General features: G+C 40.3%; 1 protein-coding gene across 6 annotated transcripts; it reads left to right on the top strand.

Moving 5' to 3' along the window:
* The first annotated feature begins 14,372 nt into the window (after positions 1-14,372).
* On the top strand, positions 14,373-24,150 carry HYAL1 (hyaluronidase 1). Of its 6 annotated transcripts, none has more exons than XM_034440582.3 (4): positions 14,373-15,185; positions 18,985-20,031; positions 20,828-20,917; positions 22,884-24,150. In XM_034440582.3, exons 2-4 carry the CDS (start codon positions 19,117-19,119, stop codon positions 23,232-23,234), a joined length of 1,356 nt encoding a protein of 451 aa, XP_034296473.1. In that variant the 5' UTR covers positions 14,373-15,185; positions 18,985-19,116; the 3' UTR covers positions 23,235-24,150. The 6 variants fall into 6 exon arrangements, with proteins under 6 accessions (XP_034296473.1, XP_034296462.1, XP_087743820.1 ...); XM_034440571.3 differs by having other exon boundaries at positions 14,463-15,144; XM_087887694.1 differs by having other exon boundaries at positions 14,629-15,144; positions 19,030-20,031.
* Positions 24,151-25,491: the final 1,341 nt, after the last annotated feature.

Here is a 25,491-nt window from a genome sequence, read left to right as displayed (position 1 = left end):
TTTTGTTTTTCAGTATAGTAAATGTTCCAAGCTTGAAACATTTAAAGCAACAAGTGGCCATTTTATTCCATTCTATTTCTATTTTTCACTATAGATAACATTTTGCAAAGAGACTTTTACAGATTAAAATAATCTCCCTGGCCAACCTTTCTGCAGGTTAGATATCAAATAACAACATGGATTATTTCCACATCTATTTGGTAATTTTAAGATAATAACTACTAGGGAGTGAGAGTATATTTCAAGTTCTTTATGGTGAGCATTTCAAATATTTTGAATTCTTTTTTGTCTGGGGGAACAAACCCATTGAAAAATATTTCCAATGAAACATGAGTTGGGTTTGGAAAATTTTTTTTAAAATTTTGTGCATACTTTACTGGTAAAACACATCTCAGTATTATAAAAGGGCTTCTTGGATCATGCTCGAGGAAATTCTGATACTTCATGGACTTCAGTCTTAATGGAAATTTTACCAGAGTAGAAAGATGTGGTAGAAATCTAAAACGCTTAACTTGATCAACAAAAGGCAGAGATATAAAAAATTAACACCGCCCCCCTTCCATTGATTTTGCAGGACAAAATAAATAAGCACTGAACTCCTTTTGTCAAATTCTTGGCACTGGTAACTTGTTTTGTTTTCTTTATCAGAACCATTTTTAACCTTCCAATGATCAAACTGGGAATTTGAAGCCTTGTACACATGTGGCCATTTGTTTCATGAGGTTAGATTGCATGTAGTTGTGTACAAAGGACAAATACAATTGTTTTTCAGGATGGGGAGGTGCCATTCTTTTACACTTTTACCTTGAAATGGGATGTGGCTTATACCAATCCTTGCTACTCCCCCAGAATGAATCCGTCTACTATATAACCTTGGAAGTATATCTTCTAGGTATGACTCTGGTATGACAGTGATCAAGGTGGTTAAATTGCCAAATTCTTATTTTAAATTGTTGCTCAGGGACTGTGAGCCTAACCCATTGCACATTTCTGAATTGTTCTCCTAAAAGCACTAGCTTTTAGCACTAGTGAAAATATCAAGGCCACTGAATTATAAATGACGTCACCTGTTCACAAATGCAAAATCTCTCAACTACCTTAGCAGAGAACATGGCTAGAATTCAGTGACGTGGTCTGTCTATCTGTATCCCTTTGTTCCAATTCTAAAAGGTTGGTTTCTCCCGCCTCCCACTACTTACGTTCTGCTGCACAAAACGTTTTCCACCCCTAGTTTAAAAAAACGCAGCTGCCATTGGAGATAATATAGTTGCTACTGCACAACGTAGTTGGCTGGATAATTAAGAAAGCAGTGGGAAGAACATAAGAAGACTAAGCCAGAAGAAAAAGAGGAATGTTTTTGTAGCTGTTCTGTTGGAATTCCTCTGCTGGTGAAGTTCAAAAATCACTGTGTTGGTTGATGCTGAATCAAGGGATCTACACTAGTAGGTGGTGAAAAATGCTTCTTTTTTTTTTTTTTTTTTTGCTTCTCTACTTTTGCCCTTTGAGATTCAAATCCTATTGACATTTGGAGTCTGCTTAAACATGCCATGATTTTACTATTTGTCCTCACAATTCCAGCTTTTATTAAAAGCTCAAATAAAGTTTGAATACATGGACTAATCAGCAAGAAGCTGCTTGATTAGGAAGGAAACAAAAGACTGCTACAAGTAGCTACAGGCAAGGATTCTGTTCAAGTAAACCAATGGATGAAATTCAGCTGTTGTAACCACTTGCACTCATATGCTTCTCCCCTGCTTTTTAGTTCTGGTAGTAGATCCATTCTCCTTAATTCTTAATCCTCCTTCAGACAGCATCACCATCAGATGGATTTGTAACTGGATGACCAACTGCACTCAATGGAACTGCATCTACATGGAATGAAGTATGCAGTGGGGTACCCCAAGCTCTGTTTTAGGCCCAGTACTCTTCAACATCTTCATCAATGATTTGGATGAGGGTATAGATGGAGAACTCATCAAATTTGCAGATGACACTAAGCTAGCAGGAATAGCCAACATTCCAGAAGATAGGCTTAAGATACAGAAGGATTTTGACAAATTTCAACATTGAGCAGTATCTAACAAAATGAAATTCAGTAGTGAAAAAAGTAAGGTTCTACATTTAGGCAAGGAAAACCAAATGCACAGGTACAATATAGGTGGTACCTCGCTCAATAGTAGTAACTGTGAGAGGGATCTTGGAGTCCTAGTGGACAATCACTTAAATATTAATCAGTAGTGTGCTGTATCTGCCAAAAAACCCAACAGAGTTCTAGGCTGCATTAACAGGAATAGAGTCAAGATCACGTGAAGTGTTAATACCACTTTGTAATGTCTTGGTAAGACCACACTTTGAATACTGTATCCTGTTTTGGTCCTCATGATATAAAAAAGATGTTGAAGACTCTAGAAAGAGTGTAGAGAAGAGTAACAAAGATGATTAGGGGACTGGAGGGTAAAACACCTAAAGGCAGGACCAAGAATCAATGGATGGAAACTAATCAAGGAGAGATGCAATTTAGAACTAAGAAGAAATTTCCTGACAGAACAATAAGTGGAACAACTTGCCTCCAGAAGTTGTGAGTGCTCCAACATTTGAAGTTTTTAAGAAGAGATTAGACAACCACCTGTCTGAAATGGTATAGGGTTTCCTGCTGGACTAGAAGACCTCCAAGGTCCCTTCCAACTCTGTTTATTCTATTCTATTCTATTCTATTCTATTCTATTCTATTCTATTCTATTCTATTCTATTCTATTCTATTCTATTCCTAATAAGGATACTCATTGGCTATTGACATATTGCAGTTGGTAATTGTTGACCTTGTATTTCTCATTCTAGTAGAAGGGCACCCCCTGGTGCCACAAAAGAGCTAGCAAATCCATTATCTCCCGCCTAGACCAACAGAGATTGTAGTTATGTTTACATGGGTAGTAATGTCTCATTTCCTTTAAAACAAAAACATCTGTGAGCCTCAGGCAGTGATTTCTCTAGGATGTATTCTGCAACATTGCCTATCAGATGGCAGGCAGGTTACGGTAAGGCCCATCAACATCAGTTTTCTCCTGAGTGCATATTATCCCCCAAAGTAGGCCTGGATGATTCCCCTGAGAAAAGACTCATAGACTCATATGTAGTAAAGACCCTAAATCAGAACATATTTTCTATCTTTTATTATTTCATTCCATCTCATCACATAGATTGCATGGTTCCCTTGAGATCTGGAATATGCCGAATACCCTCAGATTCTATATCTGTTTTGTCACTGTAGTTCAACCATTTGCCTTGGTTTAAGACGATTAATCTTTGGATTCTTGAAATTAAGCATAAATTCTCTTTTAGTATTTAATCATTAAACATGAGTTAGAATAAGGACATGAAGCGAGTAAAGAATATTAACTATAGCTTAAAATCTATTTCACAAATTTGGCAATTCAGCATTCCAGAGCTACAACATAGAATAGATGCTCAGTTTAACAGAACACAAACGTATTTCATGCAAACCCATGATAATTTAAACTTAAAACATGGTTTCCGAGAGTGTTATTACTGATGTCACAATTATGTCTTCTGCAGTTGTATTGTTGACGGATCATTTTAGACAAATCATGATTTCTGAACATCTCACAGTTGGTGGGATCCATACAACACATAAAGCCAAAACCAAGTAAACCACTTGGCTCAGTGTAAACCAGTTCCATCTACAGCTTTCTCCAGGAGAGATCTCTCCAGCATGGGCTTAGGGTACTGAAATTCAATGTGTCTGGAGTACATTATAGTAGATTGCCTGAGGCAGATGTACTGCAACCTCAGACCAATTTTGTACAGGGAATATTGAGAAATCATTGCTCAGTAGGAGAACATAGAAAAAAAAATTGTTTTTGTTTTTTTAATCCCTGTTACTGCCTGTAATAGAGGCCTCCAATAAGTTTCAGAAAGTCGGAGGGAGAAAAACCAAGAGTATAGCCATCCATTAGAATAGAGGGCACAAAATCAGATAGGACTACTGACCAAAGCCAAAATATAAGGTGGTGAGGTGTAATGGTTAGCATGGTCTAACTAAGACTTTGAGGGAACCAGGTTTCAATTCTTACTCAGCATAAAGTTTGATAAGTGACTTTGCGTAATATGATACAGTTGGGAAATGTCAACTTGTAAACCTTGAGCTGCTGGGAAGAAAGCTATGCACCACGTGAAATATGGCAGTTCACACAGGTAGATAGGAATAAAGCCTTAATCATAACAACAATGTCAAGAGGACCTATATTCGATAGATTTTAAAACATTAGCTTTGTATTATTTTATTCTTTTTGGTGCAGCAGTACGTTTAAGCTACATATCTACACCAGTTCTAATGTGACAGAGAAGGAAGAAAGGAACATCCCATTCAGCAGCATTTATAATATCTATCAATGGAAAGGGATAAATTGATATCCTCGTTGTTGTTAGTTGCGAAGTCACGTCCCACCCATCGCGACCCCATGGACAATGTTCCTCCAGGCCTTCCTGTCCTCTACCATCCTCTGAGTCCATTTAAGTTCACGGCTACTGCTTCAGTGACTCCATCCAGCCACCTCATTCTCTATCATCCCATTCTTCTTTTGCCCTCAATCTTTCCCAGCATTAGGCTCTTCTCCAGTGAGTCCCCATTACACTTACAATGACAACCTCTCTCAATAAGGAGTATCCTAGGTGTCTATTTTTGCACTGTTGACGGATAAAACAGTTATAGCACTGGCACTGAAAGTTATTTATTATTTGTTTATTTATGAACCACCCATCTCCCTCAGAGAGGTAGTGTACAATAAAATATTAAAATATAGAAACATCATATAAAAATTTAAAAGGAGGAAGAAGGATGATTAAACTGTTAAAAATTAGTTTAAAAGCTGAAGAGAGAATCTCAGGGCACCAACCAGCCCACAGCTGTGTGCTCCTCTGGCTCCCCTCACAAGGCCGCAGAGCCATGTTTTAACTCCTACTGTATTAGGAATTCCAGGAGAGGGGGGGCTTGTCTCAACTTGGGGGTGGGGGAGAATATTCTGCAATATTTGGCAGAGAAGGCTCTCTTCCTGAATCCCATCAGCTGGAGTTCTTTAAGGAACAGAGTCTGCAGTATACCTACCTACTGACCAGGTGGGATGGGCCAATGTAATGTGACAAAGACAGGTCTGTAAAAAGATGTTTTAAAAATCTTAAATGATGCTTCCAGGCAATCCAGCTTTCAAATATTAAAGAAATGTCATTTCTTTGTGACATTTAAATATATACAGAGACAAAGACTTCCACTACTTACAAGGACAGGCAATTTGTGCTGCACACTTTTGGAGACAAAGTGTATGGGTTCCTGGAACACAAGGCCAAGGGGGGGGGGGTGTCATCACTTTTGCTTTGTTCAGGAATTCTGCTCCTGATCCCAATTTTCCAGCTGCAGGGAATAGGGAAAAAAGGTTGTTGCCTTTTGCTGAGCCAGTCTGCAGAAGAAAATGGACGGGGCTCTGTGGACTGCCAGTAAAGGGGCAGAAGGCTGTACATTGCCTTGATATTGTTCAGCAAACAATCAGGAATTCACTAATCTTAGTGCCTGCTGGATCTGGCAGAAAGCAAACCCTGAGTCATATAAATAGTTCCGAGTCCCTCCATTTGAAAGAGGCCAGAAACCTTATTTTCTGCCCAACTCTATTCCTTGCTGATATTCAAGATAAGTACTCCAGCCTGTATGCAGACAGAAGGGAACAAAGTGTAAAGCAATTTTGGGCTTTCCCAACTAAGATGCCAAAGATGGCTGGGTGAGCTACAAGATGTTTATGTTAGGGAGATCAAATTTTCTGTAGCTACAAGAAAGAGCCCCAAAGAAGTAATTGTGAGGAAGAGTGGTCGGTCGAAGAAAGTACACTCGCTGGCTTAATCCACGAGGAAGAACGTGAGTTGCAAAACCTTCTCTCACAAGTGATCATTACCCTGAAATCAGGCCTGGGGGTAGAAATTGGGCAGGTCACCTTCTGGGAGCCTTGACTATTTCCCTGCTACTAGAAGAATGAAGGCCAGGTATGCAGAAGGTGCAGGACACAGTAAGGAAGGAGAGTGTTAGAAACTGAGGGAGGAAGGGGATGAAATTAATGGCTTCTATGACGGAAACAGTAGGAGAATACCTTGTAGGGGAGAGAGGGGAGAGGGGGAGAGGGAGAGAGGGAGAGAGAGAGAGCATGAGATGTGCAATGGCTCCGAGCTGAGTCTATCACTGTCTTTGCCTTTCTGCTGTAAAAACAGGTGAAATCCAGCAGGTTCTGGAGAACCGGTAGTGGAAATTTTGAGTAGTTCGGAGAAACGGTAGCAGAAATTTTGAGTAGTTCGGAGAACCGGCAAATAACACCTCTGGCTGGTCCCAGAGTGGGGTGGGAATGGAGATTTTGCAGTATCCTTCCTCTGCCATGCCCACCAAGCCACGCCCACCAAGCCACACCACGCCCACCAAAACCAGTAGTAAAAAAATTTGAATTTCACCACTGTGTAAAATGTATACCACAGAAATGAAATAGCTCTGAGTAGAGGGGTCTTTAAAAATGGGCAACCAGTTGAGGCATGTCAGCCCAATGTGGCACTCCAGACAAAGAAGCAAATACCATATAGCCAGGACTACCTTTATTGTAACAGCAGTAACAGAGGTTTGCAAGTCTGAATGTGCTTCTTCATGTGAACTAGGAATGGGCTTGCCTGCGGTCTTTTCTTGGTCTAGGATCAAACCCCTCTTATTTGATCATTATCTTGGTAGCAGCTCTTCCTCCTGTCCTCCAAGGCTATTCCCCTTGCCTTCTAAAAGGCATGTCTAAAGGACAAGTAGACAATCGGAAGATAGGCCCTGTAGCAGATCTTTGTTCCCTCTCAGAGTTTCTTTTCCTAAGGCTTGCTTTGTCCTTGTTTCTGTCCTTCCTTGATGGCCTCACGCTGCTACCTTTTCATTTCATGGTACTGGAGATATCGGAGTTGCATTTGCTCTCTTTTCCTGCATTCTGCAAAGGCACCTAATTGTTAACTTCCCTGAAGACAGATTGGGTTAGATTTGATAATAAAGTTAGGCTGATAACCAAGGCATGGTATACAATGTCTTTGCCTTATTCGTTCTCCTTGTCCCAACCACGGGAAACAAAATAATATGTAGTGAGCACAATCAGAAAACTAAATGGATATGCTTGTATCCCCCCCCCCCCGCTCTCTCTTTCTCTCCCTCCCTCTCTCTTCTCTTCAGCCATAGACTTCATAATCAGGGGGAGGTTTAGAGGTGGGCAAGCTTTTGTAGCCAAGAGCCTCACTTCACTTCTTTTTTAAAGAGATGAGAGTGGCAAAGGGGATGGAAAAGCGTCTCATGTGTGGTTGAGATGGATCTGAAAGAGCCTTTATTGCTTTGGGTGTGTGTGTGTATGTCATAGGCCTTTTTCAGGACTTCACATTTCATTTTGCAAGTTTCCCACTTCAAGATGGTGAGAAATGGCATTGTCTGCTTTTAAGCCCATGCTTCCAGAGGCCCCACAAAGAAGAATGGGGGGCTTTAATAGTTTTTTTTTCCGGGGAGGGAGAGGGAAGGAAAGGGATTGAAATTCCTCCTCTACTTCCATTTCCTTTTATCATGTTAATACAGTCACATATCTGCCAGCCTATCATTGTCTAAGTCTCTCAGGGCTGTGATTCTAGCATGGAAAAAGGGGCCATGGGTGGCTAATCCTAATAACCCCAGAAATTAGTGCCTGCATTCATGGCCTAATGGATACCGTGTCTCTTATTTCAACATCAGGAGCTTTTGCAACAGACAGAGAACAATGCTATCAATTTGTCTAGTGCCTGGAATAACATTTGTGTGCGTCTCTGACTTGGCAGAAAGCCACATCAATTCTCTTCTAAAGTTTCCTTTCTTTCACATCACTACCATAAGCCGTGTCATCTCAGGAGACTGACTGAAATCTGTGTGACCCTCGACTCTTCTGAAATACCCGCTATTTAAATCATTCCTAGGAATCATCCAGCTACATAGCATCGTCCAACTGCAAGCAAATCCCCAACGCTTACAGTCCAAGGCCAATTCAATTTTCCAGGACCAGAAACTGGCCTTCTGCCCCAACCCTATAAAACCATCTAGGGAAAAAAAAAATGGCACAAGATGTTAAGTAATAACATGATCTCTTCTTCCATGCTATTTGCAGTTTTACATTTCATCGTGGATCTATGTTTTATTTTAGTCCTGCCCATGCTTAGAGAGAATATAATATGGGTAGGCCTACAACCACAATGGAGACCAACATTTTTGATGCTAAGTGAAACATTTGTTGAGTTTTGCCTCACTTTATGACTTTTCTTGCCACAGTTGTTAAGTGAATCACTGCAGCTGTTAAAGTTAGTAACACGGTTGTTAAGCGAAGCGGACTTGCCCATTTGGCTTTGCTTGTCAAAAAGTCACAAAAAATGATCATGTAACTCCAGGACACTGCAACTGTCATAAATATGAGTCGGTTGCCAAGTGGCTGTACTTTGATCACATGGCCACAGGGATGCTGCAACAATAATTGTAGAAAATGGTAATAAATCACTTTTTTCAATGCCGATGTAGCTTCAAAGCCACTAAACAAACTGTTGTAAGTCAAGGTTTACCTGTATGATATATGCACTACTGAAAAATAACAGAATCAGTGTTTCTTCTTTTCTCCTGCTATTACCACTGAGAGTCACTATGTGATGGGTAGTAGATGCAACAAAAATATATATACTGCTCAAAAAAATAAAGGGAACACAAGCAGAAGACATTTGAGATCTGAATGAATGAAATAGCCTTATTAAATACTTTGTTCGTTACATACAGTAGTTTATACACTGCTCAAACAACTAAAGGGAACACAAAACTACTGTATGTAACGAACAAAGTATTTAATAAGGCTATTTCATTCATTCAGATCTCGGATGTCTTCTGCTTGTGTTCCCTTTATTTTTTTGAGCAGTGTATATAATCAATAACATACACATTATTGAATTCTAGAACTACCAAATCTGGACTGCAAAATTTCCAGAACTCAAAGAAGTCATCCCTAGCATTCAATCCTAAGGAAACTGATGTCCATTGGATCACAAGGAGTCAGAAGCAACTGAACAATTAAACAAGTAGAGGGCAGCAGAGTTAATGTTTTTTTAATCTGTTTGCTGCCACCGAGTGGACATCTATGCCTTTACAGCTCAACTCCAGTAGCATTGTGGAATGCCAGGACACATGATGGTTTGTAATGAGAATTAATCAAACCATGGAGGTCCATCAGTGGTTAAATAAGAGATTCCAGACAAGAGCTATTTCGCTTGATAGTAGCAACTGCTTAACATAAAACTGTGTAGTTGCATTATTTGCAATCCTACATGCGAGTGTGTTAGAGGCTTCTATAATTTGGATAAATTGGCTGCAAATAGATCAGTATTCTCTTAAACAAAATGGTGTGAGCTACTTTGGAAGAAAATGATTATCCCAAGTGTAGAATACACACCCAAAGGTTGGGTTCAAACTTCATGGTTAGGGGAGCCTCTGTGAGTTGGAAAGTCATAGTTTAGGGTGATGCATGGATTAAGGAATTGTGGTTTATCCAATGAACCACAGATGCAGTATAATTTATATCAGTGTTTCAAACATGGCAACTTTAAGAATTTGAAGTCCCCACATGCTACATTTGCCAAGTTTGAAAATAACATTGATTTGGATTATTTGAAGTCCCAGCCAACCAACAAAAGAGTAAATCTAACCGGGCCCTTTTTATCTTCAGTCTGGCAGGAACCCTAAAATCTAAGGACTTTAAATATTGACCTAGTAATAAAAGAGTACACCTCTGATACTTACAGTCCCCTGCTGGGAAGGATTTGGAGCCTTTGGTTACTAAAGCATAACTCTCCTGGGAGCCTGTTTTGGTGGACTGGGAAGGGAGAGGTCATTTAATATCCTGTAGCTAGTTCTTAAATAGCAAGCAAAAAGAAACAATGGGAGAGGCAAGGGCTTACAATAAGATATTCAGCTAAAGCATTTGCCCAAACTCGCTCGAGTTCCAGGAGTGGGCTACACCCACCTGCCAACATTTAAAGGGAGAATTCAGAAAACTCGGAAAAATGCCAAGATGCCATCCTTTTGGGAGAGCGTCTTTAAACCCTTTCCTCCCATCCACATTTATGGAAAGGTTATTATAAAATGGCCAGAAGGAGAGCAGATCTATGGGCTCAAGTTGGGGTGCTTTAATTATGGCATTAAAGGTGCATAATGCTGCCTTGGATTTCTTTTGTCCTCCCCCATTCTCCCAAAACAATCTTGATTCCTTCCAAAACTGCCATCAAATTACAATTTTTAATATGCAAAAAAGGGGGGAAACTGCATTGGAAGCAATCGTAATTATCTAATGTAATCTGTTTAACTGAAATACTACTTCACTTATGCAAATACCTTATCCTAGCCATGGCCAATTCATCATCCCCTTGTTGCCTATTTCTTGGAACAGGTCAGGTATTGCTCTGTTGCCTTTAGTGTGTAAAAAAACCACACATGTTTTTAAAAATAATATATGGGATGTATGTGTTGCTTTCCTTTATGCACTGTATATGGTTTTTCCTCTTTCCTATTTATCCCCAGTACAACCCTGCAAAGTAGGCTGGGGGAGAGAAACAAGGGGCCCAAAGTCACCCAGGGAATCTCTCCAGTACTAGCTCAACATTCAACCCTCTTTCTGTTCCTACTATCACAACGACATTCTGAATGCTTGCCAGATATGCTGGGTCACTCAATCCATATTCCCCATTCCATCTGGATCATATTCAGAGCCCTCTGCTGGTAGTGTAGAAAAGTGTCCATTGTTGTTGTTTTTAAAAAATAGGGCAGCTTTAAGGGAGCAGGGCGTGAATTGGGGCTGGATAACAGTAGGGTTTATCATCTCCTCAGAAGCATCTGGTTAAAGTGAAATCTTCTCCCAAATCTAGAGGAAGTCTGCATAAATTAACCAGGAGAATTTTTGCTTTAAAAATAGCTACTTTGATAGAAATAGTTTTACCAGTCAAACCAGGAATTAGTACCAGCTTTTTTTATGTGGTGCTGTCTAAATTGTCTTTTATTTCTCTGAATAAAATAGTGAGTTGCGTTCAATTCAGTTCTTATACATCTTTCAGCCTGACCATGATTATCCACATTTTTATTTATAATCTTTTTATGGTCTCAAATATTAAATTGCAACATCTTCCAACTATAGGAAAATATGACATATGTAAGCAGACCAGTAATCTTCCAGGAATACTGTATTTCCCCTTTTAATTTCCTTTTAAGTTGCCAACTGCATCATTGAGAACTGATCTTTTCCAATCTGACTTTTAAAGTTAATGACATTTATATTTGATCTCTTTAAATAAAGTTTGATTTTGTTTATCTCTGGTAAAAGTGGTGTATCTGCCAAAGAAGGAGGAGCAGAATAATCTAGTCATTTGTCTCCATGCCATGTGGCCAAGAATATTTGCCACTGGGAATATTTCTCTTTTTGTATTTTTACCCTTTGAATCCTCAGAAAAGGCAATGCAGGGGGAGAACCCACACAGACGTTGGGGTAGATGCCAAGTGGAGCACCTCCAGGAAGTTACCCTAGAGTAGGAGGCAGGGCCAGGGTATGAAGATCAGTGATGGGTTTTAGCGGGTTCTGATCAGTTCTGGAGAACCGTAGCGGAAATTTTGAGTAGTTCGGAGAATCAGTAGTAAAAATTCTGACTAGCCTCACCCCCATCTATTCTCTGCCTCCCAGGTCCCAGCTGATCGGGAGGGAATGGTGATTTTACAGTATCCTTCCCCTGGAGTGGGGTAGGAATGGAGATTTTACAGTATCCTTCCCCTGCCACGCCTACCAAGCCACTCCCACAAAGCCATGCCACTTCCACAAAGCCACACCCACAGAACTGGTAGTAAAAATTTTTGAAACCCACCACTGATGAAGACCCAAAGGCTCCTGGAAGAGAACGGAGACTTCAGTCTTAGAAAAGCAATAGCACTTAGGTCTATATAACATTCCATAGTGCTTTACAGACCTCTCTGAGTGGTTACAGAGTCAGCATATCTCCCCCAACAATCTGGGTCCTCATTTTAGCGACCTCAGAAGGATGGAGGGCTGAGTCAACCTTGAGCCAGTCAGGATCAAACTCATGGCTGTGGACAGAGTTTGCCTGAAATATTGCATTCTAATCACTGTGCCACCCCCAGAATAGCAATGTTTTTTTAAAACTTTTTTACACTTTAAAATGTGTAGACAGTATGTTGCTTGGAGAATTCTGGGAGTTGAAATCATTTTATAGTTGCCATTTCTGGAAAAAAAAAACCCACATATACAGTCTCAGGCATTCTATTACAAAGTTTCTATTGAATTTTCAGTCATATTTCTTCCCAAGGAAAATAATCTAATAAAGCTTTTGCAAATTCTCTTGTCTCTCTATATAGAACATAGATCAAAATATTATTCCTGGGTTAGAAATAATTTAAAAATAATGATAGGACAGTTGGATCTGGAGATGGTAGGTGCTTTCTTTCTGCAGGCAAATACCGGCTGGGAAAACCTTCATCAACTGATTTCTTCTTATTTGGCAGCTCACAAAGGCAGAGAAGAAGCCATTCAGGAGATTTAAGGGGCAAGATTCACAGGCATCTCTTTTGGGGGAAAATGCTAGAATCTTTAAAACTGGTATCTTTAGAACCAGAATCATGATACTGAACTGAGCAGCTTGTACTTGGCTACCTAACATTCCAGCTAGGGTAGCATATTGCAAATTTAATCTGGTGTGCTTTTGGAGAGCTGGACAGAAAAGAATCCCATTTGTAACAGCAGTAATTGTGGTAATTAAGGGCAGCTGTGCATAGTATAGTTGATCCAAGTGAATGCTAGCTAGCTGGCTTGAATCAGCTGTTCCCCTTTGCCTGCTTCTCAGCTTCGGTTTCTCATTAGCAAGACTTAAGAGCCTTCCCCAACTTGGTGCCCTCTAGGTGTGTTGGATTACAACTCCTACAATCCTAGGCTGGATGACTTTTGTAACTTGAGGGGTAGCCAGATAGATGATGATTGATTATGCAATAGATCTAACCTTGGAAAACACCCTTCTTAAAAGGCCCAAAAGGTACCCCAGCGGAAGTAGAGTTACTTTTATTCTGAAGGCAACCAGCTTCTTTTTCAAAAGGAAGTAGATTGGATTGTGCTTAAATCATCTCTCCTGAAAGGTCCATCTTCAGGATGGAGATTCAGGACCTGAATTTCCTCCGCATTATTGAAATTTAACTCTGTTGTTAAAAATAGGGCCAACAAAAATCATTTTTCAAATCTTGACCTCATGTCGCTTCAACTACCTTTTTTCCCCCATTTCTAACCCAGCCGCACAAGAAATGGAAGAGCTAATCTGTCTCTTTTTCAATGCAGATTCACAAAGTGATGTGCAAGTTGTGATTTCTCTTGAACTTTGGCTTGTAATGTGCTCTTAAAAGCAACACAGGATCACCATCCCAAACAAAACAGCAGCCAAATCTAAGTGGGATTTGTCACTTGAGGATAACATGGTGGCTAGAGCCACATTCCGCACAATTATTTTTAAGCAGCTGATTGTTGTAACCCTCAACAAATGAGGCCAACCATGTTTAGCATTTCATGCTAAATTAACCCAAATTAAGCACTTTATACGGGATAGCATGTTGTACTAACCAACTTGTAATTTCAAGTGCAGCACAATCACTGTCACAATTCTGTCTATTGCTATGTTTTTGAAGAAGTAAAATATTGAAACTTGTATGCCTTTGAATTTCCACCCTCCCCTGCTTCTTTCGGTGCTATAAAATCCAACTACCAAGGGTAGTTTTCCCAAAAGACCATTGGAACCATTTATTATTTTGACAAATTGCAAGTTATAATAGTCCTAATAGTGACTGGATTCAAGAAATGGGCATCCGTTTGAGGGAGGCAATTTTATCTATTATTCAAAAATGATTCAGGAAATAAAGTTCTGCGGTACAAATTTTATGCTATTTTGTAATGTTAAGACAATTATTATGCCCCAAGATCGATTTAGACATCTGTTTGACATTTGTTTAAAATGTGACACATAATAATGATGGCTTTCCCCTTTTCCGCTCTTTATAGTTTTTCTATTTCTTTCTAAAAAACCTGTTAATAAATTATGATCAAGTTTTAAAAAGCAACAGGCCCATCAAGCCACGGGGCGGGACAATCGGGAACATTCCCTCAGTCCGCCAAACGTCTTCCTAAGGCTGCCTCTATTCCAGAGAAGAAAAGGTTAAACTCAGCCTCCCCATCTGTACTTAATCCCCCCCCCACACACACACACACCAGTCTGTCTCCAGAAGCCGGGGAACGTAATTGTTTCCTTGCACAGAATCTCTCCTGCCCCCTCCTCTCCGCCAAAGCAAGGGGTGTGGGGGGGTCGAGCGTAATAGAAACCAGACTTCTAAAGAGAGGGAGATTTCTTCCCCGCCATCGCCCCACTGTCCGCCTCCCCCCCTCCCGAAGTGCTTGGCCAGCTGTTTTTCTCAGGATGCGGGGAAAGGAGGAGGCGAGAGCTTTGTGCTGCCCTCTACCGAGCAACGCGAGCTCGCTTTCCTTTGCCCAGCCAGAAGCGGGCGGTGCAGATATCCCGTACGTGGGACCGGTTTTTGCTGTTTGTTGTTCCTTCCCAACGCCGGATTTTCGCTGCCCAACTGTATAAACTTTCTGAAAAGTTGCCCTTGATGCAGAACGCGGATCCTTCCCGCCTGGGCCGAGATCGATTCCGCACTGGAGGGAAAGCGAATCGATACGCCGAGCGGGCCAGGAAGGCTGAACCCGCCAGCAGCAGCGCCTGCGGATCCACGTCCCCCGCTCTCGCGTCCTTCCCTGCCCTAAGCAGGCGTGGGATTTTGAAACGCCACGAACGACCTCGCGGGCCTGCTTCTCCGACAAACCGCGATATAGAGCTGATTAGGTTAACCTGGAACCTTTTCCAGCCTCATGGAGATGCCAGACTAGCGTGCATTCACGTGCCTCGTCCACTCGTGTTGGAAGTGACGTCCCTTGTTAGCCCTTATAAATTTGGCAAGCGGGAGGGTCGCGCGTCATTCCTCGGCTGGAGGGGCGGGTGAGTCGCTCGCGTGCGCTCGAGGCATTTGCTGGCTGGAGGTGAGCTCCTGCTTCCCTCCGCCTGGGAGTCTCTCTCTCCCCCCTACTCCCTGCCCCGTGGTAGGGAAAGCCAAGACAGCTTTGCAATAGTGGCGAATAATTGGCAGGCTATTCTAGATGGGGCCGACCGATTACTAAGAATTTCGGGATTCCACCAGGCAGTTCGAGAGGGGGATAATTTATTGCGCCCACCCCACCCGCGCCCTATTCCATCTTTAAACCGAGGTACAAATGTTTGGGTTCCCAAACCACGGCCACAGGAGCCCAACCTGAGTGCCTAGGATGTAATTAACGCGTGTTAGGAGCTAAGCTTCGCTAGTAACTTACTTAGAGCTTTAGATAAGATCTAAATAATATAGCATTTCTTAGCCCATGTAAGGCAGGGAGCTCTTGTGCTGTATAAAGCCTCAGGTACTTTTCAGTCATGCTGTATATAGTTTAAAGATATATAAAAAAGAGACTTGGCACATAATTTAGGGTTTTTCAGATTGTGGGTGTTAATATACAGTATATCAGTGGTGAAATCTAACTTTTTTTACTACCGGTTCTGTGGGCATGGCTTGGTGGGCGTGGTGTGGCTTGGTGGTGTGGCAGCAGAAGGATACTGCAAAATCCCCATTCCCTCCCCACTCCTGGGAGAAGGATCAGGGCTGGATTTAGATGAAAAGAGGCCCTAGGCTATTTCACTTATGAGGCCTTTTCACCTATAGTGAAAGTGTAATTTTAATTTTGCCAACAATTTGAATGTAGGCCCCTCTTGATCTTGAGGCCCTAGGCTGAAGCCTAGTTAGCCTATAGGAAAATCCGGCCCTGAGAAGGATAATGCAAAATCTCCATTCCCACCCTACTCTGGGACCAGCCAGAGGTGGTTTTTGCTGGTTCTCTGAACTGCTTAAAATTTCCGCTACTGGTTCTCCAGAACCTGTCAGAACCTGCTGGATTTTACCCCTGCAGTATATTATAATATAAACATAGCCGCAGCAATGATGGTTACATCAGTCTGCAGAGATCCAGGTCAAAAGAATTAATAGTCTCCATAGGTGTCTTTATGAAAAGGACTGATTAAAGGTACATGAGGTTCTAGGTGATTTTGCCGCTGTGCTCCAAAGTGTTTTATTTCATGTTTAGTGAGATTGAAAATTTAAAACCAACACATCCTGAATCATTTTGCCTCCATGGATATATCCTGATGAGCACTTCTTCCATTCGAATAAGATGCAAATACAGTTGTTCATTATGTGGCTCGCAGGAAAATAATCCAATGGTTTCCTATAAATTGGGAAATCCTGCAAGATTGTTAATATGGGCCAAAGAGTTTAAATATTATTTAAATATGTGAACAGCTTGCAAGCGCCGAAGGAGAAAAAGTGGATTAAATTAGGAAAGTTTGTTGCTCACAGAAGCTGTTGAATTCCAACTCTGATCAGCCCATTTTGAATTATGGAAACTGTAGTCCTACAACATTTGTAGGATAAAGACTTTGCTCCTTAAATGTAAATGAAACTGAAATGTGTAAAACAAAATGGCCAGTTAATTCATATTCTTAATTTTTTTATGGATGGTGATTGGATTTAATGGTTGGATCTTTTTGTGCTGAAAGATCAGATGCTGAGAACACTTAAGCAACTCATTTCCCTATTCTTTGTTCTGACATTTTAATTCTCAAATGGCTCTAGTTTTCCTGTGTCAGATTCTCCCTTGGCAACATACTTTCTGAATAGAGGGGTGGAAAGGGAAATGTCCAGAGTTGGAAATTGCTATACAATAGATTTCCCCATATCCCACTTTCATTTTTATAAACATCTCAAGTGGCAAACATATCAGACACACCTTTCTCTTCCCATGTTCCATGCAACAGCAACTCTGAGAGGTGAGTTTGGCTGAGAAAGAGTAACTAGCCCAAGGTCATCCAGCTAGTTTTCATGGCTAGGTAGGACTAGAACTCACAGTCTTCTGGTTTCTAGCCTGGTGCCTTAACCACTAGACTGAACTGGTTCTCTATATTTGTGCCAAAGTTTAAAGAAGAATCACAGTACTGATTTTTTAAAAATTGGCTATTCTGCAGGAATAATTTTGACTCTTTTGTTCTATTAAAATAAATGGCTAAATGTCTTTCAGAATAGCTTTGTTCTGATTTGCTCTCCGAATCCTAATGTGAAATGCTGTTCTTTCATACCTTCTTACAATTCAGACAGAAGTGTTGCATTATAGGGATAATATCTGAAACCAAGGTGGCTGTGTTGCCTTTGGCCACTTGCAAATCCAGCCAGATTTACTGTTTGCCTACCTGTTTCTCTATTAATCACAGTATCTCCTAATGCCAGCCACTGCCTAATGTCCTATGTTTGTTCATAGCAGTGTTATCTTTAGGTTAGTATGTATGCATTTCTAAGGGCAAATCTCTTCCTTCTTGAACTTACATATGCTGGCAGAATCAAATTTATAGCACTTTTAAAGTTACTGCATAACTAAATTGTGACTACTAAGCCTAAGGAACAATAGGGAATTGAGAAATTGTAGGTCTGATTAATTGATCACTTAGGAACATCAGGCTTAGCTAAGGGTTGTGTAAAGATTTTGGTTTGGCAAAATTTTAGTGGTAGAAGTTTGTAAGGAGATGTGGAAATTTGGGGTAATTAAAAGGCAGCAGCTGAGATCTATTTTATGCAATTCTTGTAACTGGATTCAGCTTGATATTCCATCTCATCTAATATTTTGGATATTGGTTCTGCTGATTTAGCAAAATGGCTTTAAGAGATTGAATTATGAAAGAGGGTGTAATTTATTCAAATTTGAGTTGGGTCACAAACTTAGGAGATAATTTGAACCAATTCTCCTCTCCCAGTATGGAAATAGAAATATATTTAAGAAGATATTGTAAGATTTGCCAAGGTGTGCCAGATATATTCTTGGAACATTTGCTGCATCTTCTCCAATTTGATGCCCTCCAGTTATTTTGTACCACAACACTAATAGTTCCCAGCCAATTATAAATCATGCTGTAACAAAACAGTAATTGAAATAATCTAATCCTTCCCCTGTCCTGCACTTCTATTTCAGCTGTTTCCTATTTTCTCCATAGGAGATAGCTTTCGATATATATTCAGCTGATTTAACCATTTCTTTCAACTGACGCCCCCTGTTATGACCTTTTCCTATTGGTGCACTTTTCACAAGATGAGAAGTGACTGCCTCCAGAAAGTCATTAATGAAGCTTTCTTTGCGAGAGAACATAAAAGCAAAGAGGGATATTATTTATTATTTTAGGAATAGTAAGCAGTACAGGTTGGCCTCAACTTACAACAGTTCATTTAGTGACTGTTCAAAATTACAACAGCACTGAAAAATGTAACTTATGGCCATTATGACCTTGGTCGTCTGATGAAAATTCAGATGTTGGCAACTGACTCATATTTATGACCGTTGCTGTGTCCCAAGGTCATGTGATCTCTTTTGTGACTTTCTCACAAGCAAAGTCAATGGGGAAGACAGATTCACTTAACTGTGGCAAGAAAGGTCATAAAATGGGGCAAAATTCACTTAATAAATGTCTCACAACAGAAATTTTGGGCTCAATTTTGGTCGTAAGTCAAGGACTACCTGTACCTGAACTGTTAACCAAGAACATTGGAAAAACAAAGATTAAAAATTAACATTGAATCCCAACAACATTAAAGATCCCAGAAGGACTTCTGTTTCTCTGCCATTTGATTTTGCTCGGATGAACCTTGAAGGGTAGATAGAAAATAAAAGGATAGGTAGGAATTTATGATTTATTCTATATTGTTTCTTTTGACAGTTACCTACTCCTCTTGTTGGTGAAATTATTTTCTCCATTTACCAGGAAGAACTACAATCATTCTTTTACACAATTCACTGGCATTGAAAAGCAGAAAAGACTTGAGCATTTAGCTGGAAAATAGGTTGCAAAATGGAGATGCGCATGGAATACTTGACTTTGTGGTTCTGCTTACTAAATGTATTTCTAATGGTTTGGAACCATAACATGACTGAAGGATCCCCAGCAATATTGGGCCACCCATTCATCTCGGTCTGGAATGCACCAACTCAAATATGTGAAGAAAAATACAGAATATCCCTTGACCTGAGAATTTTTGATCTAATCGTCAACCCAAATGACTCATTTATAGGGAAAGACATTACTCTCTTCTATAGTAATAAATTTGGATACTATCCCTATTACACTAAGGATGGAGTTGCCATCTATGGCGGTCTTCCTCAAAATGCTAGTCTAAAAGCTCATCTCCAGAAGATTGAACAAGACATTAATAATACCATTTTGGATGTTGGCTTCAGAGGTCTGGCAGTTGTGGACTGGGAACACTGGCGTCCCTTATGGATTCGGAACTGGGCTTCTATGAAAATCTACCAATATAAATCCATAAAGTTAGTTAAGGAGCAGCATCCTGATTGGCCTGCTGACAAAGTGATCAAAGTGGCCCAGTTAGAATTTCAGCAATCTGCTTCGGCATTTATGGAGCAGACATTGGCCCGTAGTGAAACCCTGAGACCGAAGGGCTTCTGGGGATTTTATGGTTTCCCCAATTGCTATAACAATCAGTACCAAGATGCCAATTATACTGGAGAATGTCCAGAGATTGAGAAACAGAGGAACAACAAATTGTACTGGCTCTGGAACCAAAGCCGGGCTCTCTATCCCAGCATTTACCTCCCCCAAATTCTCAGACTGACTCACAAAACTCTTGAATTTGCTCGTCATCGAATCCAGGAGGCCTTCAGAGTTGTGAAGTGGACACAGAATGACATCCCTGTCTTACCCTATACTACCATTGTATATGAGTTTACTCATAACTTCCTCACACAGGTAAGCAATTTTCGTGTCTGGCCCAGTGCAAGATTTGATAAGCCTTGTCCAGTGGGAATTCACCAGAAAACATTGCATGGAAATAAGAATCATGGACTTTAATAGAATATCCTTATCAATATAAAAAAGAACACCGCTTAGGGGGGCCCGAAAGCCCTACTAAGCAGGTATATACAAAAGTATGAAGGCTATTGCTTAATGCATTGTAAGCCGCCCTGAGTCTCCAGAGAAGGGCGGCATATAAATCGAACCAATAAATAATAATATAATAAATATCCTTAAAAGTTTTTGGACTCAATATGGCATCACAATTAAATATCTGTTGCTGTAATTTTTACTGAAAAGCCTTTTTCCTCCCCCCTTGTCCTGGTAAATACTTCCAACATATCAATGTGAAAAATTAACATCTTTCTTTTTGGCAGTTCAGTTTTATGCTTGATTTTGGACTTAACAGCGTTTCATGTTTAGATGAGACAGGATCAAAAATTAATGTAGGTCAGATGTGACATATCAGTGAGGCTTTTTATTGCATTTTTATTTTTGTTTTGGGGTAAGAAAATTTTTTATGGAAGATTTTTCTCTTTCCTCCCATCTCTTGGGGTGGGGGTGGGGAGTAGACTTGAAGCCTAAATGCCATAATATTTAATTTTCCATCAATAACACAGAAGTTGTCCTGTTAGTGTAGAGCCAATACAGTCCTTTTATATAGTGTCTATAGTGTCAGAGAAGGGGTGCTAAAATTCAGATCTTAAACATGATGTGTTTGAAATTACCCCTTAATATCCTTGTTTTGTAGGAAGACCTGGTTTACACCATTGGTGAGAGTGCTTCTCAAGGTGCTGCTGGAGTTATCTTGTGGGGTAGTACAAATTTCAGTATATCTCAGGTGAGTGTGGCAAAGAAGTCAGAGCTGGTCAGAGGGCCATGTGATGCTAGGTAGGAGAATTACAGAGGTTCAGTTTTTAGTAAGATATATCATTTGGGTGAAGGCCTTTCCAACATTTTTTTTCAGTCCATACATTATGGATGTATAATATATTCAGTTACAGGATAAAAATGGTGTGGTTATTTCACTAGAGGACCTTTGTCAGGACTTTGATGAACAAATATGTACTGCTGGACTTCTCAGCAGCATTTGATACGATCAACTAAGGTATCCTTCTGATTTGTGGTTACTTGAGCAGGATAATCATTGGGGGAACCAAAGAATGATCAGGCCCTTGTCTACTTTAGGGAGAGATGCTTCTGGGATCAATCACTTTAACTCCCTCTCCATACACAAACATAATTCAACATATACATACACACATACACACACACACACACATATATGAAGCCACTGGAAAAGTTCATATGTTGGTTTGGATGAGATGTCATCAAAATTATAATGACACCCAGCTGTACATTGTCACATCAGGCTGTATTGGAGATGCTATAAATTATATTTGAGCTGCTGTCTGGAGGCTGTTAGGGTTTGGATGGGCAGAAAGAAGCTGAGATTAAAGCCCAAGAAAATGGAGTTATTCTATGCCTGTAAACATCAGGGCTGTCTGATAATATTGACCCCTGTAATTGTTTCTAAAGAGGTTGTCCTGTCTTTGAATGGGCTGGTGCACAATTTAGATCCATACAGCTCCTAATTGAGTGACAAGTGGAACTGTGACCAGGTAGTGTTTTTCCTGGCTTCAACTGATGTACCATTTGCAGATGTACCTGAATCAGGTTGGCACAACTTAATTCCATAATAACCATGTTTGCCATTCATGTAAACCAATTAAATTAAGACAAGTCACAATAGCATTTGTGGTGGGATGTAGTCTGGATTCCCAGGAGGGAGTGTATTCCAGAGGAGTAAAAGACAGCTGAGATAGTTTGTGTGGAAAGAGAGTTAAGGCAGCTCCTCCCAGAAGTTCTGAGAATATGTTAAATGGTGCAAGTAGTCTGCTTTAGTTTGGCAAAATTTCTGTCTATAGGTGAAGGACAATGAAGGAAACTGCTTAGAAGAATCTCAGTGTGTGTTTCTTGGTTTTTTGGGAACCTAATAGCATTTGAAATTGAGTCCAGGGCCTTACTAATAGTTAATACAACAGCCTCAAGATCATCATAATTATATAAAAAAATCCTTGAGAAAAGTCCAGTTGCCCCATTTCACCTCTAAGTCATCTTCAAAGGTATCTCCCACCTGAGATCTAAAGAGTTCTGTTGTTTTAGCCTCTCAGAGGTTGTAAAGATCTGATCTTTCCCTAAGCATTAAGCAAAGATGGGAATTGAACTGGGAGGAAGTTTAGTCTGGTGCCTGGGAGGAAGGGTACTTGTATTTTTAGCCTACTTTTAATGGATTGTTGTATCTAGGATTATCCTGAGATAATGGCCATATAAATCCTTTAAATAAACAAACCCTGTGTAATGTTTGTCCTTTTATATCAACATGTCAACCACACTGATGATGACTAGAATGTCAGATGCAAAGGATCAGGACCATACATAAAATGGCAACACAGAAGGTTTATTCAAATATATACACAAAAATCTAGTCAACAAGTTCAATATTAAATTGGTGCCAGATAAGGGTCAACGGAATTCAAGTGGGGCTGGACTTAAATTGTTTGTGGCAATGACTAGGCTAATGACATGTTTAACTGTGCCCCCCCCCCACTCCACTCTGCCTTGTCTTTTATATAGAATTAGATATGTGTTGTCATGGTCATCAAGGAAACATATTATCAAGTTAAGGGAAAATAGTCAATAATGGATGGAACTCTTGTGGGAAATGTGTTCTGAAGTAATATGATCATTGCAGACAATTTTTTAAAACTCATTTTTTTCTGGGCCTGTTTATTTGTACCTTACAGGAAGCTTGCCTTGAAGTGAAGGAGTATGTGGACACAGTCCTTGGCCCATACATTATGAATGTGACCAGTAGTACTAAGCTTTGTAGTGAAATACTCTGCTCAAAGAATGGCCGCTGCGTGCGGCAGGAGAATCACCCAGAAGCCTTCCTGCATCTCAGTTCTGCCAGCTTCACTATTAAGAAGCATCACGTCGCCCCTGGCTTTATTCTGATTGGCCAGATGTCAGTGAAAGATCAAATCAAGATGGCCCAAGAATTCACATGTCAATGCTACGATGGCTGGAAAGGATTGCATTGTGACAAGAAGTCAATCCACAATGAAGTATTCAGTCCTCACTTTCATGATATATAACACATGTCAACAAGAAAAACTCAACCTGCAGAATTAGTCTGTATAAAATTAATATCTGATCAATATCTGATTAATATTTGAGAGACTGTAGGCTACATTACAGTCAGCCAAGCTGGTTCAGAATTCTGGCAGCTGTAATCCCATCGCCTGTGAAAGGCAGAAGTGGCTGAAAATTGGGCTTCATCCTTTTGCAATGATACTCAAAGGCATTGGCAAACCTTTCCCTCCTCTGTTGAGCGTAAGCAAAAATCCTTCTAGAAATGGTTTTCTGCAGTCTCTTTGCTTCTATTACAGTTTTGCCTTGCAGCATAAAAAAGCTGGGATGCTTTTTCTCTTGATCATAATATGAATACTGCACTGACAACAAATGTGCTTTTCTTATGAATATATTATATTTGCTTTCATTGCCATCTGAAGAGTTAACATCAATTCTTTGTGATGACATGTCGATGCACACAAAGGGATGCATGCTCGGGAGAAAAGACACACTTCATTTCTTTGGGATACCCAGAGTTTATTCTTACAGTTGTATGATGAGGGTTTTGAAGGAAGACAGCTCTGTCAGCCATCAATTGCCTTTAAAATAAGTGCAAATACTTCGGCATACTATTGTTGCACTGGTGCTTTTCTAGGTTGTTGAATGACTATTTTTATGCAGAGATTTTGTGATTCAAGTAAAAGGCCTAATCGGTTACCAGATTCTGTAATTGAACTGCATGCATGTATATCTGCTAAGGCTACCTCCGGTTAGATATCCCATCTCAATTTTATGTGTGTTACATTATTCTGCTACAGCTTAGACACTGACTTTGAGAAGAGGGAACCAGGGCAATACTGGCATGTTACTGTGGAACTGAGCTGATGTAGCAGTTGTTTATTGAAATCACAAGATTGTTATTTTATTAAATTATTAAATTAATAATTAAAGGACAATTAATTTATTGAAGTGTTATAGCAATAGTAATAGCACTTAGGCTTATATACCGCTTCATAGTGCTTTTACAGCCCCTTCTAAGTGGTTTTACAGAATCAGCATATTGCCCCCAACAATCTGGGTCCTCATTTTACCAACTTTGGAAGGATGGAAGGCTGAGTCAACCATGAGTCGGTGAGATTTGAACAGCTGAAGTAGCCTGCAGTACTGCATTCTAACCACTGCGCCACCTCGACACTTTATGCATACATTGTGCTAAACCAAAAGCTAACAAATCACTGTTACCAGGCAGGAACCAACTACACATATTTTACATATTGAACTGCATGATATCTAGTACTCCATATAATACCAATAAGTGTTATATCCCCAATGTATATAAACCCACACTTGCCAAATATCCCAGTTTAGCTGGGAGAGATGGTTCCTTTACTTAAGGGGGAGGGGGAGAGGTAGAGTCATTCTTTCTAGAAAAATTAACCCTGGAAAATTCTGATTTCTTCCACCTCAATGGGACAAGAGGTAGAGAGGATGTTTGCCAGTTTTCTTAGGAGCACAGAAGCAGGCTGGCACCTGGGCTGGATACTCCTGCCTGCCTTGTTTGGCGTGCTAGAGAATACACAAGTGAGTCATCTCCAGCTGGTTTGGCACAGGCATGTGACAATTACTGTAGGAGTTCTCGTCATGTGACTCCTTGAGACAGAGTTGCAGAAGAGTGGTATATATCTATAGCACTTAGACTTATATACCACTCCACAGCACTCTCTGGATGGTTTACAATGCCAACATATTGCCCCCAACAATCTGGGTCCTGATTTTTCCAACCTCGGAAGGATGGAAGGCTGAGTCAACCTTGAGCCCAGTCAGGATCAAACTCCAGGCTGTGGGCAGAGTTTGCCTGCAATACTGCATTCTAACCTCTGTGCTAGCAGGGTATATAACAGAAAATGCTGGCCATGAGAACTTGGCAGGTTTATTTTATGTAGTCAAAAAAGTCAAGATGGCCACAGCCATGTTTGAAGCTCTGCATTGGGCACATATGATACACAATGTGGGAAAAAAATAACAAACCTATTGCACAGGAGCTGCCATTTTGACTTTTTTTTTTAAAACCATACCTTGAGATGTCATGAGCTTGTGACTTCTCAGCCTTAGGGGGGGGATTTACGAGTTCTTTGTACTGTTAATCATTGGATAAATATATGTTTCATATTCTTAAATTACCTTACATCTTATGCTAGGAAAGAAAAAAAATGCCTTAATTTGTGAAGGGCAAAACGATGCCCTATAGCTGTGTATGCTTTGAAATGACTTGGAAGTCTT

The sequence above is a fragment of the Pantherophis guttatus genome, chromosome 2 (genome assembly GCF_059756535.1).
Source record: "Pantherophis guttatus breed Tessera chromosome 2, ASM5975653v1, whole genome shotgun sequence".
Taxonomy (NCBI): Eukaryota; Metazoa; Chordata; class Lepidosauria; order Squamata; family Colubridae; genus Pantherophis; species Pantherophis guttatus.
Note: the sequence above shows the minus strand (reverse complement) of the source record. Positions and strands in the feature narration are given on the sequence as shown.